This window comes from Brienomyrus brachyistius, chromosome 22, assembly GCF_023856365.1.
Source record: "Brienomyrus brachyistius isolate T26 chromosome 22, BBRACH_0.4, whole genome shotgun sequence".
In the NCBI taxonomy this organism is placed as follows: domain Eukaryota; kingdom Metazoa; phylum Chordata; class Actinopteri; order Osteoglossiformes; family Mormyridae; genus Brienomyrus; species Brienomyrus brachyistius.
In genome coordinates, this window is record NC_064554.1 from 7,956,928 (window position 1) to 7,975,698 (window position 18,771).

Here is an 18,771-nt window from a genome sequence, read left to right on the forward strand (position 1 = left end):
CTCATCAAGAACAACGATGAGACAGCATACAGGGAAGAAATACAACGACTGGCAGTCTGGCGCAAGGACAATAATCTGTCTCTTAACGTCAACAAAACAAAAGAGACTTCAGAAAGACCAAGGTCTTTGTGAGCTGTGTTGTGTGTTGTTTGTGTTTCATGTTGCACTCATGGTTTAGGAGAACGATATTGTGTCTCACTGTATACTTTATTGTGTATTGTTTAGGATGGCAATAAAGCTCTACTTACTTACTTCATTCAATCATTCAGTTTTTATTTATTGCCAGTGGTGCACAGGTGAAACAAATGTTGTCAGTGAGGATATCTGTCTTTACTGTAGAGCTGCAGAATTCCTTCAGGACAGACACCATCCCACAGAGGGCATGTCAGTTTCTCACAGTGTGAACTTTTTCCCAGCCTCTGGAAAGCATTTTGTTTCCATGTAAACCAAGGAGAGACTGCGTAGGGAACTCAAGCTGTCGGGCGGATTACGTTATATTGCCACTTCATACGTGCTTTTTAGCATGAGTGCAGGTCGCGTTTGAAGGAGCTGTGAGGTGTATGAGTGACAGAGATGAACTCTTAGGTCAGGAAAGTGCCTTCTTCTTTCGTCAGAGAGAGATAGGCAGCCTTTCCTCCCAGGCCGTCTGGAACGTCAGTTAGATCTTCAAGGCTGAAAACGTTTGACGGTTGAATTTAAATAATGAATTTCAAAAAATGAGTTGTCAGCTGTGTCAGGTATATGAAACACATAAGGCTCTAACAATGGCTGCATTCAAAGCAGGGAGGAAAGGTGAAGGCCACCTTGAGCCAGGATGTCTGAGACCTGGGGAATGACTTTACTGTCTTTGGGGGCTTGAGAGTGTGAATGACCAGGAAAGTCTGTTGCGGATCATACAGCCTTTTTGCCATGTAGGCTGTATTGCTTTGTAATATGTACAAAGTGTATGGATCACCTGTATGTCAGGTTTAAGAGACATTTTTCCTTCAGGTGCAGTAACACTAAGAGATATAGCACTATTATGGTGCTGGCACTCAGAATGCCAAATCAGCAGTTAGCGAAGGCTGTTGCACCTAAGCCAGGGATCACACGTCAGGCATGGCTGGGGACACCAACTGTGTCACTATGCAGAAGAGTCGAGCACAAGCACCCTGGAGATGTCTTCCACACAGTGATAGGACTGGTTTTTGGAGTTTGGTAGAAAAAAATAGTTCCTACATTAAACTGCTCACTACAAAGTCTGTGGATTATCTTGAGTAACCAGGTCATGATCTCTGGTAAGAGACAAATGTTGCTGTTGAATTGTTTTAAACATCGCAGAAAGAATGCTATTCATTCCCATTATATCTGAGAGAAAACATTTCTGCAGCCAATATCTCCAAAACTAGGCAACTCCCAGCCTTTACATGCGCTTTTGTAATCTGTGAGCTGTCAATCAAAACATGTAATGATTCATTGATTGGTTTAATTGTTCGAGTGATTATTTCCTTGTTTCTGAAAATCAGATGTCATTTCACTGGGATAGAATACAGCTCAGGTGTTTGTTATAGAATACACTTCGGTGGAAAGAAAGGGTTAATATGTGTGACGAGCTGTTAACATTGCGGTGCTCACTGTGCTGCGCTCATCTGACCAATGTCTTGCTGACACTTTTGTGATAATGGGGGGTTGGGGGGCTGGCAAACCCTGAGTGCGGAAGATGGTATTCAGATGGTATTGAGTTCACTCATTATCATGTTTAATGTCGAGTTACAAGGTACAGATGTCAGGGTCAGCTCCTGTCTTTTGTGTCCCTTCCCCGTTTGGCCAGCAGGCGTCGCTAGTCATCCTGTCCCTCCTGTCAGGCTTTTGTGTTTTCCCCTGCTCCCTATCAGCCGCATGGCTCAACGTGGCTACCTGCAAATCCCACTGTTGCGTGTTTGAATCCCACCTCCTGTGTTTTTGTATTTTGTTCCCTAGTGTTTCATTTGTATGAGTTGTTCTAGTTCCAGTGTCTTTGTGAATATCATTTGTGATTTATATTTGTTTTGGTTTCATTCTTTGTGCCCCTGCTTGTGTTTCTACCTGTCTGTTATTCCCCTAGTGTAGGTTCTGTTTCCTTGTTTCTGTCAGTGCCTTAGTTTTCCCCTCCCAGTTCCCTGAGTTAATTAGTTCCACCTGTTGCCTGTTCTTGCACCTGCCCTTGTGTGTTTTTCTGATTGCTCGTTGTCCTGCACCCTCTCCAATTGATTAATTGTCTATGTCTCACTCCTGCTGTCTCGTTACCCAGTTCAGTTTTTGTATATAAGTTCCTGCCTGACTTTTGTTCTCTAGTGGTTCATTGTTGTGGTTTTGCTGTTTGCTGTATTTATGAAGTTTGGATGGTCTGTTATTTGTTGCCTGCCTGCCTGCCTGCCTACCAACCAACCAACCAACCAACCAACCAACCTACCCACTCTTTGTTGCCCAGCCCCGATTGGAAATTAGTCTTTGCTTATCCCTTTTTTTAAGCCCTAACCTTAACCATAAGTATCCAAACAAAATACAAGTCTTTTGACATTTTTAGTTTTTTGATTGCAGTCGCAGATTTCTATTAAATTGAAATTTCCCTAGGGGCGACTGAAGAAATGGTCCCCACAATGTCAAAATAACAGGTTTTTCTAACATTGTGACATTGTGGGGACCAAATGTCAGTGTGATTGCTTGTCATTTAGAACTGAGTGCATGGTTTCAGTGGTGCCACAACTAATTGCTTGCTATTGCTAATCACTGGAAGTTTCTCAAACAATGGATGTTAGAAAGAAACCAGGCGGGGCTGAAAATTACTGCTTGAACAGACACCGTGTTATTTGTTATCATCAAGTACCAATAATATCATTAAGCCTAAGCCTGATATACACACACTGAAAGTTCTCAGTTTACTCAAGTGTCACATATTTTAAACATTCTTTCCACCCTTGTTGGAAAATATAAAACAGGATATTTAGCATTATTATTATGAAGTTGTGCAATTTTAACCAGTTACACAAGAACCCTTTTGAATATAAAACATATTATATATATATATATATATATATATATGATATGCCAGCAGTAGATGCTCTTTGCAGTAGAAATAATGTTTGGCTATCACCAACTGAATTTCAAAAGTGGTATAAATAACAAAAAATGTTAAGAATAGTGTTGGTACTCACAGTTAAAACAAAGGCTGTTATGTTTTGATGAAATCAAGGCCCTTTGCTGCTTCCTTCATCCCTTAAGTGTTTAAAAGCTCCCTATTGACAAACAGAAATCAAACTGAAAAATTGCACAGCGCTGAGATGAAACATGACATTCAGGAAGCGTTTAGCACCAAGGGCACCCCTGCCCTTCCCTCCCCTGCCCTCCCCTTACCTCTCCCTGGCACTTGACCAAGCGAGTCGCTGCCAAATCTGCTTTTATGTCTCTTTGCTGACAGGTTGATAGTTAAGGGTTCTTAATTGCTTCCATTAAAATCACAAATACGCTTTGAGAAGCTGTGTGTAATTAAGGGTTTCTGAGTCATCCTCAGCAGCGCTGTTTCCGAAGATGGCCTGACCAGACGGGCCGGGGGGGGGGGGGGGGCACGCTAGCAGTGGCCTCCTGGGTTCCCTATGTCCCGTAACAGTAAAGACATTCTACATGACCTTTGACCCCTTTGGTGTTCATAATCACAATTCCTCCCCTTAGACTCATTATGTATATTTACAAGCTATTGTGATTCAGCATTTATTTTTTTTACATTTTTCACTTTACAGTTTTGCATTTCTCACACAAATATCCATAGATCAGTCTTCTGAATGATTTAATAATTAATGTATTGTAGCCATAATGTTTGTCATTCATTAGATGGTTCCGTTCTATGTGACATTAGATAGTATGTGATAATTAAGCCTTCAGAGCTTTTACTTTGCTAGAAACAGTTTAGCAAGCTGTATTGAGAAGGTAATGTCCTTCCAAACATCTCTGAAGTGACTCATTCATTTAAACCAGATCAATGTCACTCCCAGTTGTAGCTTTTAAATTAGCAGACCCTGATAACAGCTTTCGGTCATCGTGACAGGCGTGGGGGCGCAGGGAGTCTCTGTCCGTGGAACAGAGGAGGTGGCTGAAAAACCACTTAACAAACGTCTCTCCCTCAGACAACCTTCACTTGCACCACGTAGCCCCCGCCCCTAATCCTGAAGGGCCACACACATCCCCTCCGCATTATTTACGGGCCCTGTGGATCCAGGTGGGCCACCAACGACTTGAGCTCCACCTGATCAGCTCAGCCCAGCTTTTTAGTCTAAGTGGAGCCTGATTGCAGGGGATAAATAGCCCAAAGGTAAAAAATTAAAGGAATTATTTCTAGGCAGGGTAATTAATACCATTACTATTAATTTCACCTGAAAATTAATCTTTTTGATTTGCTTAGGCTGCAGAATATGAGTGTAAACATTACATTACCATTATATACGAGTACACATTGTGGTATCAATTTCAATTGCTGTATTACCAATTAAGAAATGTAGATGTGTTTATGACACAGAATATCTTCCCTATGCATAGTAGTTAACCAAGCACATCTGAGTGTTCTTTCATGGGCAGAAAGTAATTTGCAATGATGTGTTTTTTCCTTTTCGATTGCTAATGGACTGCGACAGATTGACACCCCATCCTGGGTTATTTCCTGCCTTTCACCCATAGCTTCTGGGATAGGCTTCCTGCCACTGCGACCCTGTATAGCACAAGCAGGCATAGAACACGGATGGATGGATGGTTGCTAAAGGCTACTTTGAAAAATGCCATGAAGAAAGTTATTTTAGATCAAAACCTATTTCTCTCAGACCTGAAGATTCCGGTCATGTGACAGAATGTTAATATGTTGTCACTTTCAATTCCATGTAGTTGTTGTCTGTATGACGTTAATGACTTTCCAGGTCCTCTGAATGGAAGTGCAATGGACGGGCTATTGGTCATATGACACACGCAGCACAGGGCGGGGCTTTTGTTACTTACAACACTGCCAATTCTGACCACATGGACATGTTTCCAGATGAATCATCTCAGTGTGCCTAACCTTTCAAGTCAGCTCCGTAATTGAGAATTCTAATTTCCCTAAAAACAATGCTTCAGTTGTTTCGGCCGTTGATTGTTCCTCTGACATAGTAAAGCAGCCTTCTCCTATGCTGTACAAAAGAGGCTTACACTGTGTGGAATGATTGGCGTCTTACTTGCGGTTGGTATTTAGGAGTCTGGTTGGAGACTATGAGAATACATTATGCATCAGAAGACATTTTATTTTCTGTCCATTAATGGGGTGCTATACATTTTTCACAGAAGGGCATATTATCCTCCATAATTTAGCTACATAATAATGATTTTTTTTTTTAGCTAGCATTAGCATTAGCGGTATTTAGAATAAGTTTGTTAGTATGTTTACATTATGTCTCCATGATCCTGCTTCCCCATTCATAATAGCTGCCCCCCACCATTGTCATTGCATGGCAGAGTACGATTCCCGGTGGGTTTATTGCAGGTAATGCTGTTAACGGAGGGGAGAGCCGAGGCCTGACATTCCTGGCTGGCAACAAGTCAAAGACCGCTGGTAGCTTTTCTGAAATTCTGTTTACAGTGCCCTTCACTCACTGCAATTATCTAGGCATAATCAAACCAAAGAGGCGTGAAGTGGCAAAAATATGAAATTACTGTAAGTGAATATCCATCATCATCTAGCCACTTATTCTTATAAGTAATTATATTTATTTAACTGAAGGATAACTCCAGTCAGTGGATTTGAATATCCATGAACATGATGCTCTGCTGCAGTGAAAGTGGGCAGCCGGGGTGAGTGGTCTCCAGGGCATGGGACCGACTGTCCCACAGCACGACCGGAAGAACTTGCCTCATAATAAACAGATGCCAGGGAAGGCGTCCCCAGGTAAAGCGGAGACCTGCCATGCCAGCAGCGTAAAGGACGTACGGAAACTGCCGGCAGGATCCCCTGTAGGAGATCTGACTCCTTGTCAGCCATGTGGCAGCAGCAGGAGCTTGCGCCACAGCTCACCTGACACCTGCTAAGTACCTTGACGTTCTGCACATCAGTGATGTTCCTGCAGTCCCAGAGCTGCTGGAGGAAAAGATTTCCTTTTTAGTATGGAGATTTAAGCACATTACCAGCGTGCTTTCCGTTCACTGTTATGTGCAGCATGACATCTATGGAAATGTAGCAGTCGGCTACTCTAATGGTATGGATGTTTTACATTCACATCAGTGTCAAAGTATGAAGTAGAAAAACTGACTATTTCAAGGGTGAAATGAAATCTTTAACAATGTCCTGTCAGGAAAAGATTAAGCCAACAAATTTGTAAAATGTGTTAGATGTGAAAATCACATTGTCCTGTCTGATGGGACATTTGCACAGATACTGTACTGCATATTCTTAGCTACCGCTACTTCTGGAAGATTGGAAAGTGCAGCCACGATCTGTAGGAGCTGTTACTGCTGACTGAAGTTAATGATTATTTATACTGCATGTTTTTTTCTGTCAAACATTACTAAGGGAAAGATGTCGTGCACATACAGTACAGTATTGGCAGGGTCACAAAAAACATGTTTTTAGCTGTAAATGATCTGATCTTGAAACGCTTACTGTAAGACACTTGACATTGCTTCCCATGCCTTCTCAAATATTCTTTGCATCCATCTGAAGCATCTTCTATATCTGTTTCAAACATCCTCTTTATCCTTTCCGTATCCCATCCTGCACAGTTTAAGATCACATTGGAGGCCTCTTGCAGGATTTCATCAATACAGGGTAGGATGAATTTCATGTACGTCAGGATATAAATTCGCAGAAAGTCGGTTTGGGTTTGTATCAGGCACACGTTCAAGGAGAAGTTTAGACAGTAGCTATAAGTTGCTGAAGATGCTAAGGGGTAAAGGAGATAATCTGAGTGTTCACAGTGTCCAATGAGAGGCCCACCTGTTTCCCATCCCAGCCATGTTCCAAACCAGCCGTTTCCCATCCCAGCCATGTTCCAAACCAGTCGTTTCCCATCCCTGCCATGTTCCAAACCAGTCGTTTCCCATCCCAGCCATGTTCCAAACCAGTCGTTTCCCATCCCAGCCATGTTCCAAACCAGTCGTTTCCCATCCCAGCCATGTTCCAAACCAGTCGTTTCCCATCCCAGCCATGCTCCATATCAGCTGTTTTCCATCCCTGCTTTTGCTTGCCAGTCATAATCTTTGGTTTTGAAAAGCTGGAGTGTCTCTAAAATGTGCAGCCCATGGGAGACTGTAAAGGAGTGGCTTGTGGCAGGTGGAAGGATAGGTGACCTGTGGCGATGAGCAGAATGCTGAGAGCATGAATCTGAGAGTTAGTTACTGGGGCACATCTCCTGCATCAAAAAAAAAAAAAAAACGCTGCTCTGATAGCGGTGCAAGTCAAACCCTTTAACCTTTGTGTGCAAGCTGTTTACTACTTACCTTTATGTTAGTAAACCCAGTGAGTATCAGCTCTGGTTTTTGGCGTGCCTTGTGACCCACGGTCAGCATAACCATGAAAAAAGTTACGTCACATGGCACGATGTTTCTGAGGACTTGTTCAAAATTAGTGGTAAGGCTCCAGGGATGGATGAGATTCATCCTGAGATCCTGAGAGCTCTTCATGTTGTTGGACTGTCTTTGCTGACATGCCTATTAAACTTTGCTGGAGGTTGGGGGCAGTGCCATTGGATTAGCAGACAGGGGTAATGGTCTTGTTGCTATGTAACCTTATAGTGATGGTGGTAACTGGAGATGATCATAGCTTTCTCCCCTGTCCGGAAGTTCTTCAACACCTCCAGCATATATTCTCTTGCTTCCCAAGGATATGTTGGAGACATTGACCCTAAATGGGCATTGTTCCAACCTTGTGGTTGTTTTGCTGGTCACAGAGGCAGTGTTGTAGACTGTAAATGGAAGCCTTTTAAGCTGAGCTTGTGGGACTCTTGAAGCAGCTCACAGGTACCAGCAGGTCAAGCAGAATGTTGCTAAATTTAATAAACTAGGCGCCCTAGTGCGACTTGCAAATATACGCCTCATTCATGCCCAAATATGCCCTCCATATAGTGGCCACATCATCACATATCACTTGACACACCTGGTGAGAGTGAGAATTGGTGTGTATGTGTATGCATGCATGTGTCTTTGTGAACAAGATCATCAGAACTTGGTCAAATTGCAGTTCCTCCGAGGCACTACTGAGGAGGTGCTTACAAGTGATTACTTGCTGAGTGCTTGACCACAAGCACCGGCACTAACATGGAAGTTATGCGGAAATGCATAAAAAAAGTGAGAGAGCAGATGGAATTAATTTTACACCTCAATAAGTCTGAACACCTTTTCTCTTGCGTCTCCATATATTGCTGGTGCCAGTGGTGAAACGTGCCACTACTTTTTAGTGGGATAACGTTACGTCGTTTTGTATTATCTGAAAAATGAAAGATTAATCTGCTGGCCAGATTTATTTATGAATTATAAATATGTTGTGAGTCGTATAAGTAAAATATAAATAAAAGACTGTGTCCTGTTATGATTGTAATCGATCTCCCAGTAACTAACTAATCATCAACAAAATGACTTCAAATAAAAGATTTGTACTGTAATGTCTAATGTATTATTGTTGTTCTCTAAATTGATTTAAAAACACACTAACATTGAAAAAAGGATTGTTCAAGAACCGGTATCGAAATCAATGTATCATTCTGATACTGGTATCGAAACATTTTGAACAATGCCCAGCCATACTGTTGACCTCAAATGGGGATATAGTCAGGCAGTGGAAGGAATACTTGAAGGACATGCTTTCCTTGGAGGAAGTATAGTTGGAAAACTTAGAGGAGGACATACCTATCACTAGGGCTGAATTTACTGAAGTAGTCAAAAAACTCTCACCCTGAGATCCTGAAAGCTCTTGATGTTTTTGGGCTGTCAAGGCTGACATGCCTATTCAATATGGCTTGGAGGTTGGAGGCAGTGCCTTTGGATGGGCAGACAGGGGTGGTGGTCCCAGTCTTTAAGAAAAGGGACTGGAGCATGTGTTCCAACTTCAGGGGGATCACACTCCACGGCCTCCCTGTGAAGGGTACTGGAGAAGAGGGTCTGTCTGTTGGTTGAACTTTGGAGCAATACTGATTCTGTCCTGTGTGTCCCACACAAGAATATTGGAGGGTTCATCAGAGTTTGCCCAACCAGTCTACATGTGTTTTGCAGAATTGGACAGAATTTCAAGGCACAACCAAGGGGCAGAGGGGATCCGGTTCAGTGACCTTAGGATCATGTCTTTGCTTTTTGTAGATGATGTGGTCCTGTTGCCTTTATCAGGCTGTGACCTACAGCATGCACTGGGATGGTTTGCGGCTGAATGTGAAGTGGCGAGGATGAGAATCAGAACCTGATCTGAGCCATCTGAGGTCATGGTTTTCAACCAGAAAAGGATGGATTGCCCCATCCATGTTCGGGCTATCTCAAGTTAAGTATCTCAGGGTCTTGTGCATGAGTGAGGGAAGAAGGGAGCAGGAGATTGACAGGCGGATCAGTGCAGCATCAGCAATTAGTTAGCTGTTTCGGATTCTTCCTGGAAGCCTCCCTGGGGAGGTGTTTCAGGTGTGTCCAACTGGGAGGAGACCCCAGGGTACACATAAGATATGCAGGAGAGATTGTATCTCTCAGCTGGCTTGGGAACGCCTTGGTATTCCCCTGGAGGAGTTGGCTGGTGAGAGGTAGGTCTATGTATCTCTGCTAAGACTGCTTCTTCCATAACCCGACCCCAGAGAAGCAGAAGAAGGGGGATGAGTAGATGGATGAATGGATGGATGGATGGAAGTTCAGTAATACAAATCCTGATCTAACCAGATTGTTCAGTTCAGAAGTTCAAATGATATTTCTTGGGAAAGAGCAAATTTATGCCTTCAAGTTAGGGTTACCACTGATTAAGGCAAGGTGAGGAGAAATGTTACGTGTAAACAGAAAGGGGAGCCAGTGAAGGATGCCACTACCTGCATTTTAAAGGTCTGAGCAGCATTGTTTGGAAGAATAGTTTTTACTTTGATTAACAGTGTAACGGTCAGTTTGAAGGTTAGTTAATAAACTTTGAACTGGAATTGAAGGGTAATTTCTCAATGACTGTGATGGCATGTCAGTGTCACAGCATTGGAATTTGATTCTTATTACATACCCATGCCGGGGTATTGCTACCAAGACTGAGATCAAAACATGATCTGAATTTGAGGGTTGGGAAACACAATGGGGTGATTCTCCAGGCTGGGATCAATGAAGAACTAGAACAGATTTCATGCTGCAGATCAGTAATCGACTGACCCTGGCTAATTCCAGGCAGAAGAAGTGGGCTATTGATCTTCGATGTTATATGTCTCTTCACTCGCACAACTACTGAGTGGGGGGTGGGAGGTTTGTTAAAGTTATCTTTGAGGGAATGCATCTGGCACAGTGTCAAGGAGCAATACAGAGCCTTGAGATGCCACAATGCCAGGTTTTACCCAGCCAGACACAGTTTTACGGGGGTTGAGTTGAAATCACCTGCTTGACACCCGCCCCTGGGTGACACACCCTGAACAAGGACCATAGAAGCAAAACAAAACCATCGCTACAAATTTCAGGCTTTGTAATGAATTCTTAATTCAAATATTAATAGCTTGCAAAAAGTGTTCTATTATTATTATTATTATTATTATTATTATGTCTTTCCTGCTTAGAGAGATGAGTATGAGAGCATAATACAGAGAATGTGAAATATGGAAATGTCCATGTGCCCCATCTATTGCACTGTAGTATGGTCCATTATGTGGAAAAACTTCCCACCTAAAATGTATAATTACATCCCCCCCAACCAGAGCAGTCTAGATCCGGGCCTGGCCAGAAATGACTATTTAGACTAGAGTATGTTTAACTATAATGTGTGAGCTCAGCCTTTATTTACACTGGTAATGCCCGGTCAGCCTGTGTTTTCCCTGTCAGTATAATCACACTTTTGTGTGATACCTGAAATGTAAAGTACCATAAAGACTTCATAATGCATTGAAAAGAAACAGCAGTCTTATATACTATACACTATATTGCCAAAAGTATTGGGACACCTTCCTTTACACACACATGAACTTTAATGATATCCCATTCTTAATTCATAGGCTTTAATATGGAATTGGCCCACCTTTTGCAGCTATACCAGCTTCAATGCTTCTGGGAAAGCTGTCCACAAGGTTTAAGAGTGCGTTTATGGGAATTTTTGACCATTCTTCCAGGAGAGCATTTATGAGGTCAGGCACTGATGTTGGACGAGAAGGCCTGGCTCACAATCTCTGCTCTTATTTATCCCAAAGGTGTTTTGTTAGGCTGAGGTCAGGGCTCTATGCCGGCCAGTCAAGTTCTTCCACGCCAGACTTGCTCATCCATGTCCTTATGGACCTTGCTTTGTCCACAATGTTGGGAGCATGAAATTGTCCAAAATGGCTTTGAATGCTGCAACATTAAGGGTTTCTATCACTTGAACTAAGGGGCTAAGCCCACCCCCTGAAAAACAACCCCACGCCATAACTCTCCCTCCACCAAACTTTACACTTCGCACAATGCAGTCAGGCAAGTACTGTTCTCCTGACAACCGCCAAGCCCAGACTCGTCTATCGAATTGCCAGACAAAGAAGTGTGATTCGTCACTCCAGAGAACACGTCTCCACTACTCTAGAGTCATTGGCTTTACACCAGTGCATCCGACGCTTTGCATTACATTTGGTGATGTAAGGCTTGGATGCAGCTGCTTGGCCATGGAAACCCATTCCATGAAGTTCTCTACACACTGTTCTTGAGCTAATCTGAAGGCCACATGAAGTTTGGAGGTCTGTAGCTATTGACTCTGCAGATAATTAGCGACTTCTGCGCCCTGTGTACCTCAGCATGCCTTGTCCCCCTCTGTGATTATATGTGGCCTATCACTTTGTGGCTGTGTTGCTGTTGTTCTCAATCGTTTCCACTTTGTTAAAATACCACTAACATTATTTCACTAATATCTACTAATATTTAGTAGTGAAGAAATTTCATGAATAGACTTATTGCATAAGTGGCATCCTATCACAGTACCACGCATGAATTCACTGAACTCCCGAGAGCGACCCATTCTTTCGCAAATGTTTGTAGAAGCAGTCTGCATGCCTAGGTGCTTGATTTTATACACCTGTGGCTATGGAAGTCATTGGAACACCTGAATTCAATGATTTGGAGGGGTGTCCCAATACTTTTGGCAATATAGTGTACATGTCACTGGCATTTTTGTTCATGGTTTAAGCATTGAGCACTGCAGTTTAGGGGGCACATTGGATTGGGGTGTTTAAATCCCTGAGCACAGGCATCTTAACTTTCCTCATTCTCTTCAAGAACAATGATGTGTGGCCTACTGCCTGTTAGCAGAATTTGTTGTGAATATGGTCCACTAGTGTATGTCCTCCCAGAGGAAGACAGACATATTCTGTCTTTGCTAATTTTGTTACCTGAATCTTGACTGGTGTAGCTTCATCTCCAATACCAAATGAAGGGATTACCTTTAGATTCACTGAGCTGAAATGAAAACTCATGAACGATGTACTGATAGGTTCATTCATTGCATGATTATGGATCCACGTAATAATTTCAAAATCATAACACCATAACAATAAACCACCAATCCCTCCCTCCATTTGATGTCAACAAGATCCAGATAAACATAACCCCCCACCCCAAGTATTCTTAGTCTTGTTGCTGGTTTGTAAAGGAAAGAATCAGCTGTGGATGGAAATGTCTGAACCTCAGAAGTATAGAAAAGATTTATGAGAAAGCAGTCCCCTCCTCCCCAAAGCTAACTCTTATATTTACCTAGAGATTACTCGCAGTGAGGCTTCTCTCAGCAGTACATATTGTTTGCTCTAATTATAATGCATTTTTAAATCTGATTCTCCCAGTGGTCATTTCTAGCGGGTCACTATACGATGCTTTTGTTGTTAGAGTTTATTTGTTTAAGATTTTGTAGGAGGTTGGCTTGATTTACTGAGTTGAGGGATTTCTCTCAAAGTTTTTAACCCCTTGCTCCCTTTGTGTACTTCAACCAGATTTGATGCAAAAACAAAAAACACTTTCTGAGCAATCGAAAATGTCGTGATCTTAGTATGTATGATGGCCTGTATGGCTGGGTTTGCACTGACTGTAAGAAATGGACATCTGTGTTCTGTTTCTGCGTTGTTCAGAAATCATCATAAGGATCATTTGTTAACCTCATGGTCATTACTGGTCCCCAGCCTCTGCCTTGTACAGTAATTGTGGTTAGAAATGAAATATCAGTGACACGTTTTATTCAGTCTATGTTGTTGTCATCCTGTGTGCTGGTCTTTGACCACCCTGAGGGCCTGTAGGAGGAGGGCAGCCCCTCCTTCAGCTAGGATCTGCATGTCTGCTCCACATGTCCATGATTTAGGAAAAACGTGTCATCCTGCTCATTTAACTCTGCACGCATCACCCCTTCATGAATGTAGAAATAGGAAACTGAATAGAGGAGCTCAGTCTCCATTAGGGGCCCATAAAGAAGTTACTCATGGAGAACTGCTCATTACATAGTGATAATTCAGTGAACTCTCTCCAGACACCAGTGCTGAAAACTGTTAGATTGCAATGCTTTGCATCTTCGCTCAATCCCTGTAATGTTCAGTAAGTTCACTCTAACTCTGATTAGGTCCAAAGCTGCCTTTGTGTAGGGCTCTTCTGTTTAACTTTTGGAACATGATTCTGCAGGGAAAATTGAAATATGAAATTACAGTCGGTGATTTGGAGCATTGGATGAATGTGCAGAAGATTAATTATGGAATCTTTCACTCTAAGTCAGTGGTTACTAATTGCCAGATTCCAGTCCGCATCCCTCCAAAATACAATTGAATCAAGATTATATGATTGCTCCCCCACTCCTGGTCAGCAATTTTTTTTAGATGGACCTGTGTTTTGTGTGGCTGATGGAATTTTTCCCTGGGGAAAAATAGTTGGGGACCCCCGCTCTTAACTGTTTCTTAATGTTAATTCCTGCCATTAGACCTCTACATCTTTTTTTTTTCCAGCCAAGCCCTGAGTTGAGGTAACAGGGCTGACAGCCCAATCTGTTGGTGTAATGAAGTACTTATTCTCCAGTGGCCTTAGCTGTAGTTTCCCTCTTTGTGTCTCCCAGGCGATGTGGCCCCGTATTTCAAGACGGAGCCCAGCCTTTCTGAGATCCACCTGGAGGGGAACCGCCTAGTGTTGACCTGCCTGGCTGAGGGTAGCTGGCCCCTGGAGTTTAAATGGATGCTCAACAACAGCGACATCACTTCCTTTTCCCCCCAATACAAGTAAGTGCCAACCTCCTGGGATGCCATCTCTCTGGTGCAGCGTCATGTTTCTCGGGTGTCACGGTAATAGGGAAAAATGCTAACATTAGTCAGACTTACAGCAATATGCATGTAAAGTACAGATGAAACAAGTCCTTTGCCCAGACTATTTCAACTGAAATTCATATGATCAAATCGACTGCCCTTTATTGTGTAAGACTTGTGGGGTGTGCAATTACATTGATGGGTGCCAGGGGGGTTAATGCTGCCGTGAATCCAAAGTATCATGCTTGGTGAGATAAAAGCAACCAGATGACATTAATTTATAAATGAAACATCACACAGTATTTTCCCTTCTAATGAAGTCACGTCCTTCTCTATCATGAGCTCACAAGCTGTTGATTGTTCTCTCTGAGTTTGTCTGTCTACTTCCCAGCCTAATACGTGCTGTATGGATAGGAAACGTATAACCTGATTGAATTAATACTTATTCCCCAAGGAATCATTCCGTCTCCTTAAGTTACATTTCTGCTGGTTACCATCCCAGTGTAACTTGCTCTGACTGCTAGTGTCTGTGAGTGTAACACAGAGCAAATTGACTTTGAGTGTTTGTTAATGGAGGTGTTGCAGTGGGATGCCCCTTGGCTTCACAGCCTGGGGTTCAGTTCCCAGTCCACGCTCTCAGTGTCAGTGGTTTGCATTGTTGTCCTGTTCCAGTGAGGTTGGGAAAATTGGTAGCCCTAATTGACCATATGTGTGTGAGTGTGCACCCCCCCCCACTGGACTGGCAACCCCTCCAGGGTCTTTCCCTGCCATGTGCCCTCTGCTTCCTACGATAGAACCTTGTGTTGGATCAGCAGTATGGAGAATGGGGGATAATGATGATAATATTTTTCAATATTTTATTATTTAATTATCATTAATACATGTTTGGCGCAATCAGCCAGCATTTACCCAGCAGACATTTTGTGTTGTCACAACGTTATGTCAGTATTGTGTCGTAGTGTTGCATGCATAGCGTTTTTTTGAATGTTGAATTTGAAAGATGAACCTACATAATCTTTCAACATTGCCTTGATAACATATGTTATTCCAGCATTAAATAAAAGTGTTATGTTAACTTGATAAGCATTAGATACCCTCAAAATATCAAATTTAAATGCTCCTTGAATAATGTAAATGACACACACATTTCTTTCATTCATTTTTATTCACTGTAAAACGACATAAGTTCTATAGCATATGGAAGCAATAATTTAAAGACATTTTTTGTTTCTTTTCTGTCAGGTGCATATTACATGTGGTCCCATTTGTATCTTGGATTTCTTTTACCGTAGAACTGCTGCATGCTTTGAAGTTAGCTTCTGAATCTAAATCAGAGTAGTATTATAGTTGAAGTCCAGTTGACCGGAAATCTCTGTACTCTTCAAACGCCAAAGTTCACCTATGATCATTTCTGAGGATTGAGTCCTGACTGGTGCCTGGTCATGTTTTTTTAGTAAATGTATATGGATACTTCCAGTAATAATAATAATTTTAAAATGAACAACAGACATATCTTTTACTCTTGAGCAAATTTCAATTTCTGCAAACTTGACCTTCCCACATTTTTTTTAACTAAATTGAGAAGTATTATGAGAAACATTAATACGCACATTTTAAATAAAATTAAACATATATAGAGAAAATTTGTAGTTTGTTTCTGTCCACCTTTTATCAAACTTACTGCCTGCTGACATGGGGATAATATTCTACTGCTTTTCGAGGGTTGATCTGGGGTTACAGTCAGCGGTTGTGTGTTGTTCTCCTGTAAAACATGAAAGCTTGCTTTTAGGTTAGAATACAAGGTTTGGAATATCATATTCTGTAGCTTATGTCTATTAAAATAAAACCAAAGACACGGTTCCCAAAAAAGTAACTACATGATACCCAATTTCCGCACATTTTGCTTTGCTTTTGAAACCCAAGGACTTCACTGAGCAGGTGTCTGCTCTTCTGAAAAAGATAAAACTTACTTTAGGTGTAAACACACCACTCTGAATTCAGCATTTGGTTAACAAATCTAATGCATAATATGTGGAGACTTTACAGTAATTTATTTTAAACAATACCGCTTTCTTTCCCTTTAGATTTTTTTTTTTTATATTTTATAGTATTTTTTTGCAACCTCAAACTTGGGAGTAGGAGGTGGAAGTTATTTACTGGGAAAACCATCTGAAACAGTGGTTGTGTCAGATCTTCAAATAGTATGACTCAAAATATCACAATATTTTCAAAGATGATCACAATATCAATATTTACTGTATCATGACCTGGAGAGCCAATGGGGTCAGGCTTGTTGGGGATCGGTACTGGTCTGGTGCTGAAGTGTCGCCTGCTGCACAGCAGCACTCGGGTCCCAATTTGAGACGGCCCATCTGGGTAGACGCATGGAATGTCTTCTCTCTCCAGCATGGTGACCGTCTTCCTCTGCTGTTGGAGGAGCTTCATAAACTGTGCTTTTCAGTGGTGGGACTCTTAGGTACGCATACCAGGGAGTGGCCAGATCACTAGAGCTGACTACATCTATTATATGTCTGGTCGCCCTGATTGCTGACATACTCAATGAGTAGCTGTTGCTGTGGAGGATCAGCTCCTCCTGATGATGTCCAATGTTACTCCTTTCAATGAACATATTATGAGGCTCCGGCTAAGGCAGTCTCTGGGTGTCTTGTCTGTTGTCTCAGTGTATACTCCAACCACGGTGAGTGACGTCTCAACGAGGGAGACATTTTATTTGCAAATTGTATTGGTTGTTGACCTTTGGTCATGGGCGACAACTGTCACTGACAAGGCTGGCTATATGGATTGTGTCAGTCTCCAAGGGTCTGGGAACCATAGTGAAAATTACTCATTGTACCTTGACTTCACAAAAGGTCAGGGGCTATAGGTCAGTGGATCCTGATTCCAGCGCCCTAGCCACAACGTTGGACTTGATTCTCCCATACAGGTAGTGCGGTGAAAGAGATCGATCACATCCTCCTGGGCAGACACTGGAGGCTCTCACCGAACGGCAGGGTCTACAGGAGTGCCTAGCTTGTGAATTTTCACTACAGACTTGTTCTTGCTACTCCGAAGATTCAGCTTAGGAATAATACTTCTCTTAGGGCTGGGTAAGGTCCTTGCTAGGGTCATCCTCAATAGGATCCATGATCACTTGCTGACCTACTAGTGACTGGAGGTGTCCGGTTTTACGCCTAAGAAGTCTACCATTGACCACATCCTGGATCTGAGGGTTCTCATCAAGCGCAAACATGAATATCAGCAGAGTATTTTAGCAGCCCTTGTCGATTTTTGTAAAGCATTTGACTTTAATTGAGCTGTCCTGTTGGACATCCTGAGACTTTGTTAGATCCCCCTTAAGCTGCTGAATGTCATGGGCAGCCTGTACAATGATACTGTGGGTGCTGTGCAGAGTGGAGACAGAACCTCTACTTTCTTCCCAATTGATTCTGGGGTTCAGGGGACTGTTATTGCTCCTACTCTGTTCAGTGCTTGCATGGACTGGGTGTTGGGCAGGTTTGTGGGGTCCAGCGGCTGTGGGGCGTCTCTTTATGAAGAAAGATTCATTGATCTTGACAATAATATTGTGATCTCCGTGGATTCTTTGGAGGTTCTGACTGGGGCTCTTAAGAGACTGAGCATGGAATCTTGAGTGTCTGGGCTTGCAAGTGTACTGGATAAAAACCAAGATCTAGACCTTTAATGATCTCTTGGGAATTTCGAACACGTGAAGAGGTTCATTTACCTCTGCAGCGATATTCATGTCTCTAGTGTCTCTTCCTATGAAATCAGCAGACAAATTAGGAGAACATGGGGAGTCATGGAACCACAGGAAAGGGGTGTGTGGAGCTCCCAATTCCTTTGTAAGAGGACGAAGGTCTAAGTCTTTAGAGTCTTGGTGCTTCCTGTTTTGCTGTATGGCTGCAAGACATGGACACTATCCAGTGACCTGAGAGAAAGGTTGGATTCTTTTGGTACTGTGTCTCTTTGGAGAATTCCTGGGTACCACTGGTACATTAGCTGCATTGTGAGGGAGTGTTAGCTTAGACATGACGGCCATGTGACACGATACCCTGAGGGTGATCCGGCTCACAGGATCGTCATTGCTGAGGACCCGAGCAGCTGGATCAGGCTGACCAGAGGATGCCCAAATAACACCTGGCTGCAGCAGATAGACTGGGTGGTTCACTTCACAGAAATGCTGCAGCAGATAGACAGCCATTTTTGGAAGGTGGGACTGGACCGGGTGTTGGCCTGGGAGGTTCCCAACCAAGTTGTTTCATCTTGTGAGTATGCAGCGACATGCTGTTCCAGTGCATGCTCCCCAACCTAACCTGACCTGTTGGTTTTATTGGCAGGATTCAGCATGGGCAGG

At 42.6% G+C, this 18,771-nt stretch overlaps 1 protein-coding gene across 1 annotated transcript in view; it reads left to right on the forward strand.

Annotated features, from left to right (window-relative positions):
- Positions 1–18,771, forward strand: part of LOC125718016 (protein sidekick-1-like) — a 284,877-nt gene that overhangs the window by 128,045 nt on the left and 138,061 nt on the right. Inside the window, exon 2 of the mRNA XM_048991479.1 lies at positions 14,216–14,375. Coding sequence (XP_048847436.1) covers positions 14,216–14,375 — 160 coding nt within the window. The remainder of the gene's footprint in view (positions 1–14,215; positions 14,376–18,771) is intronic.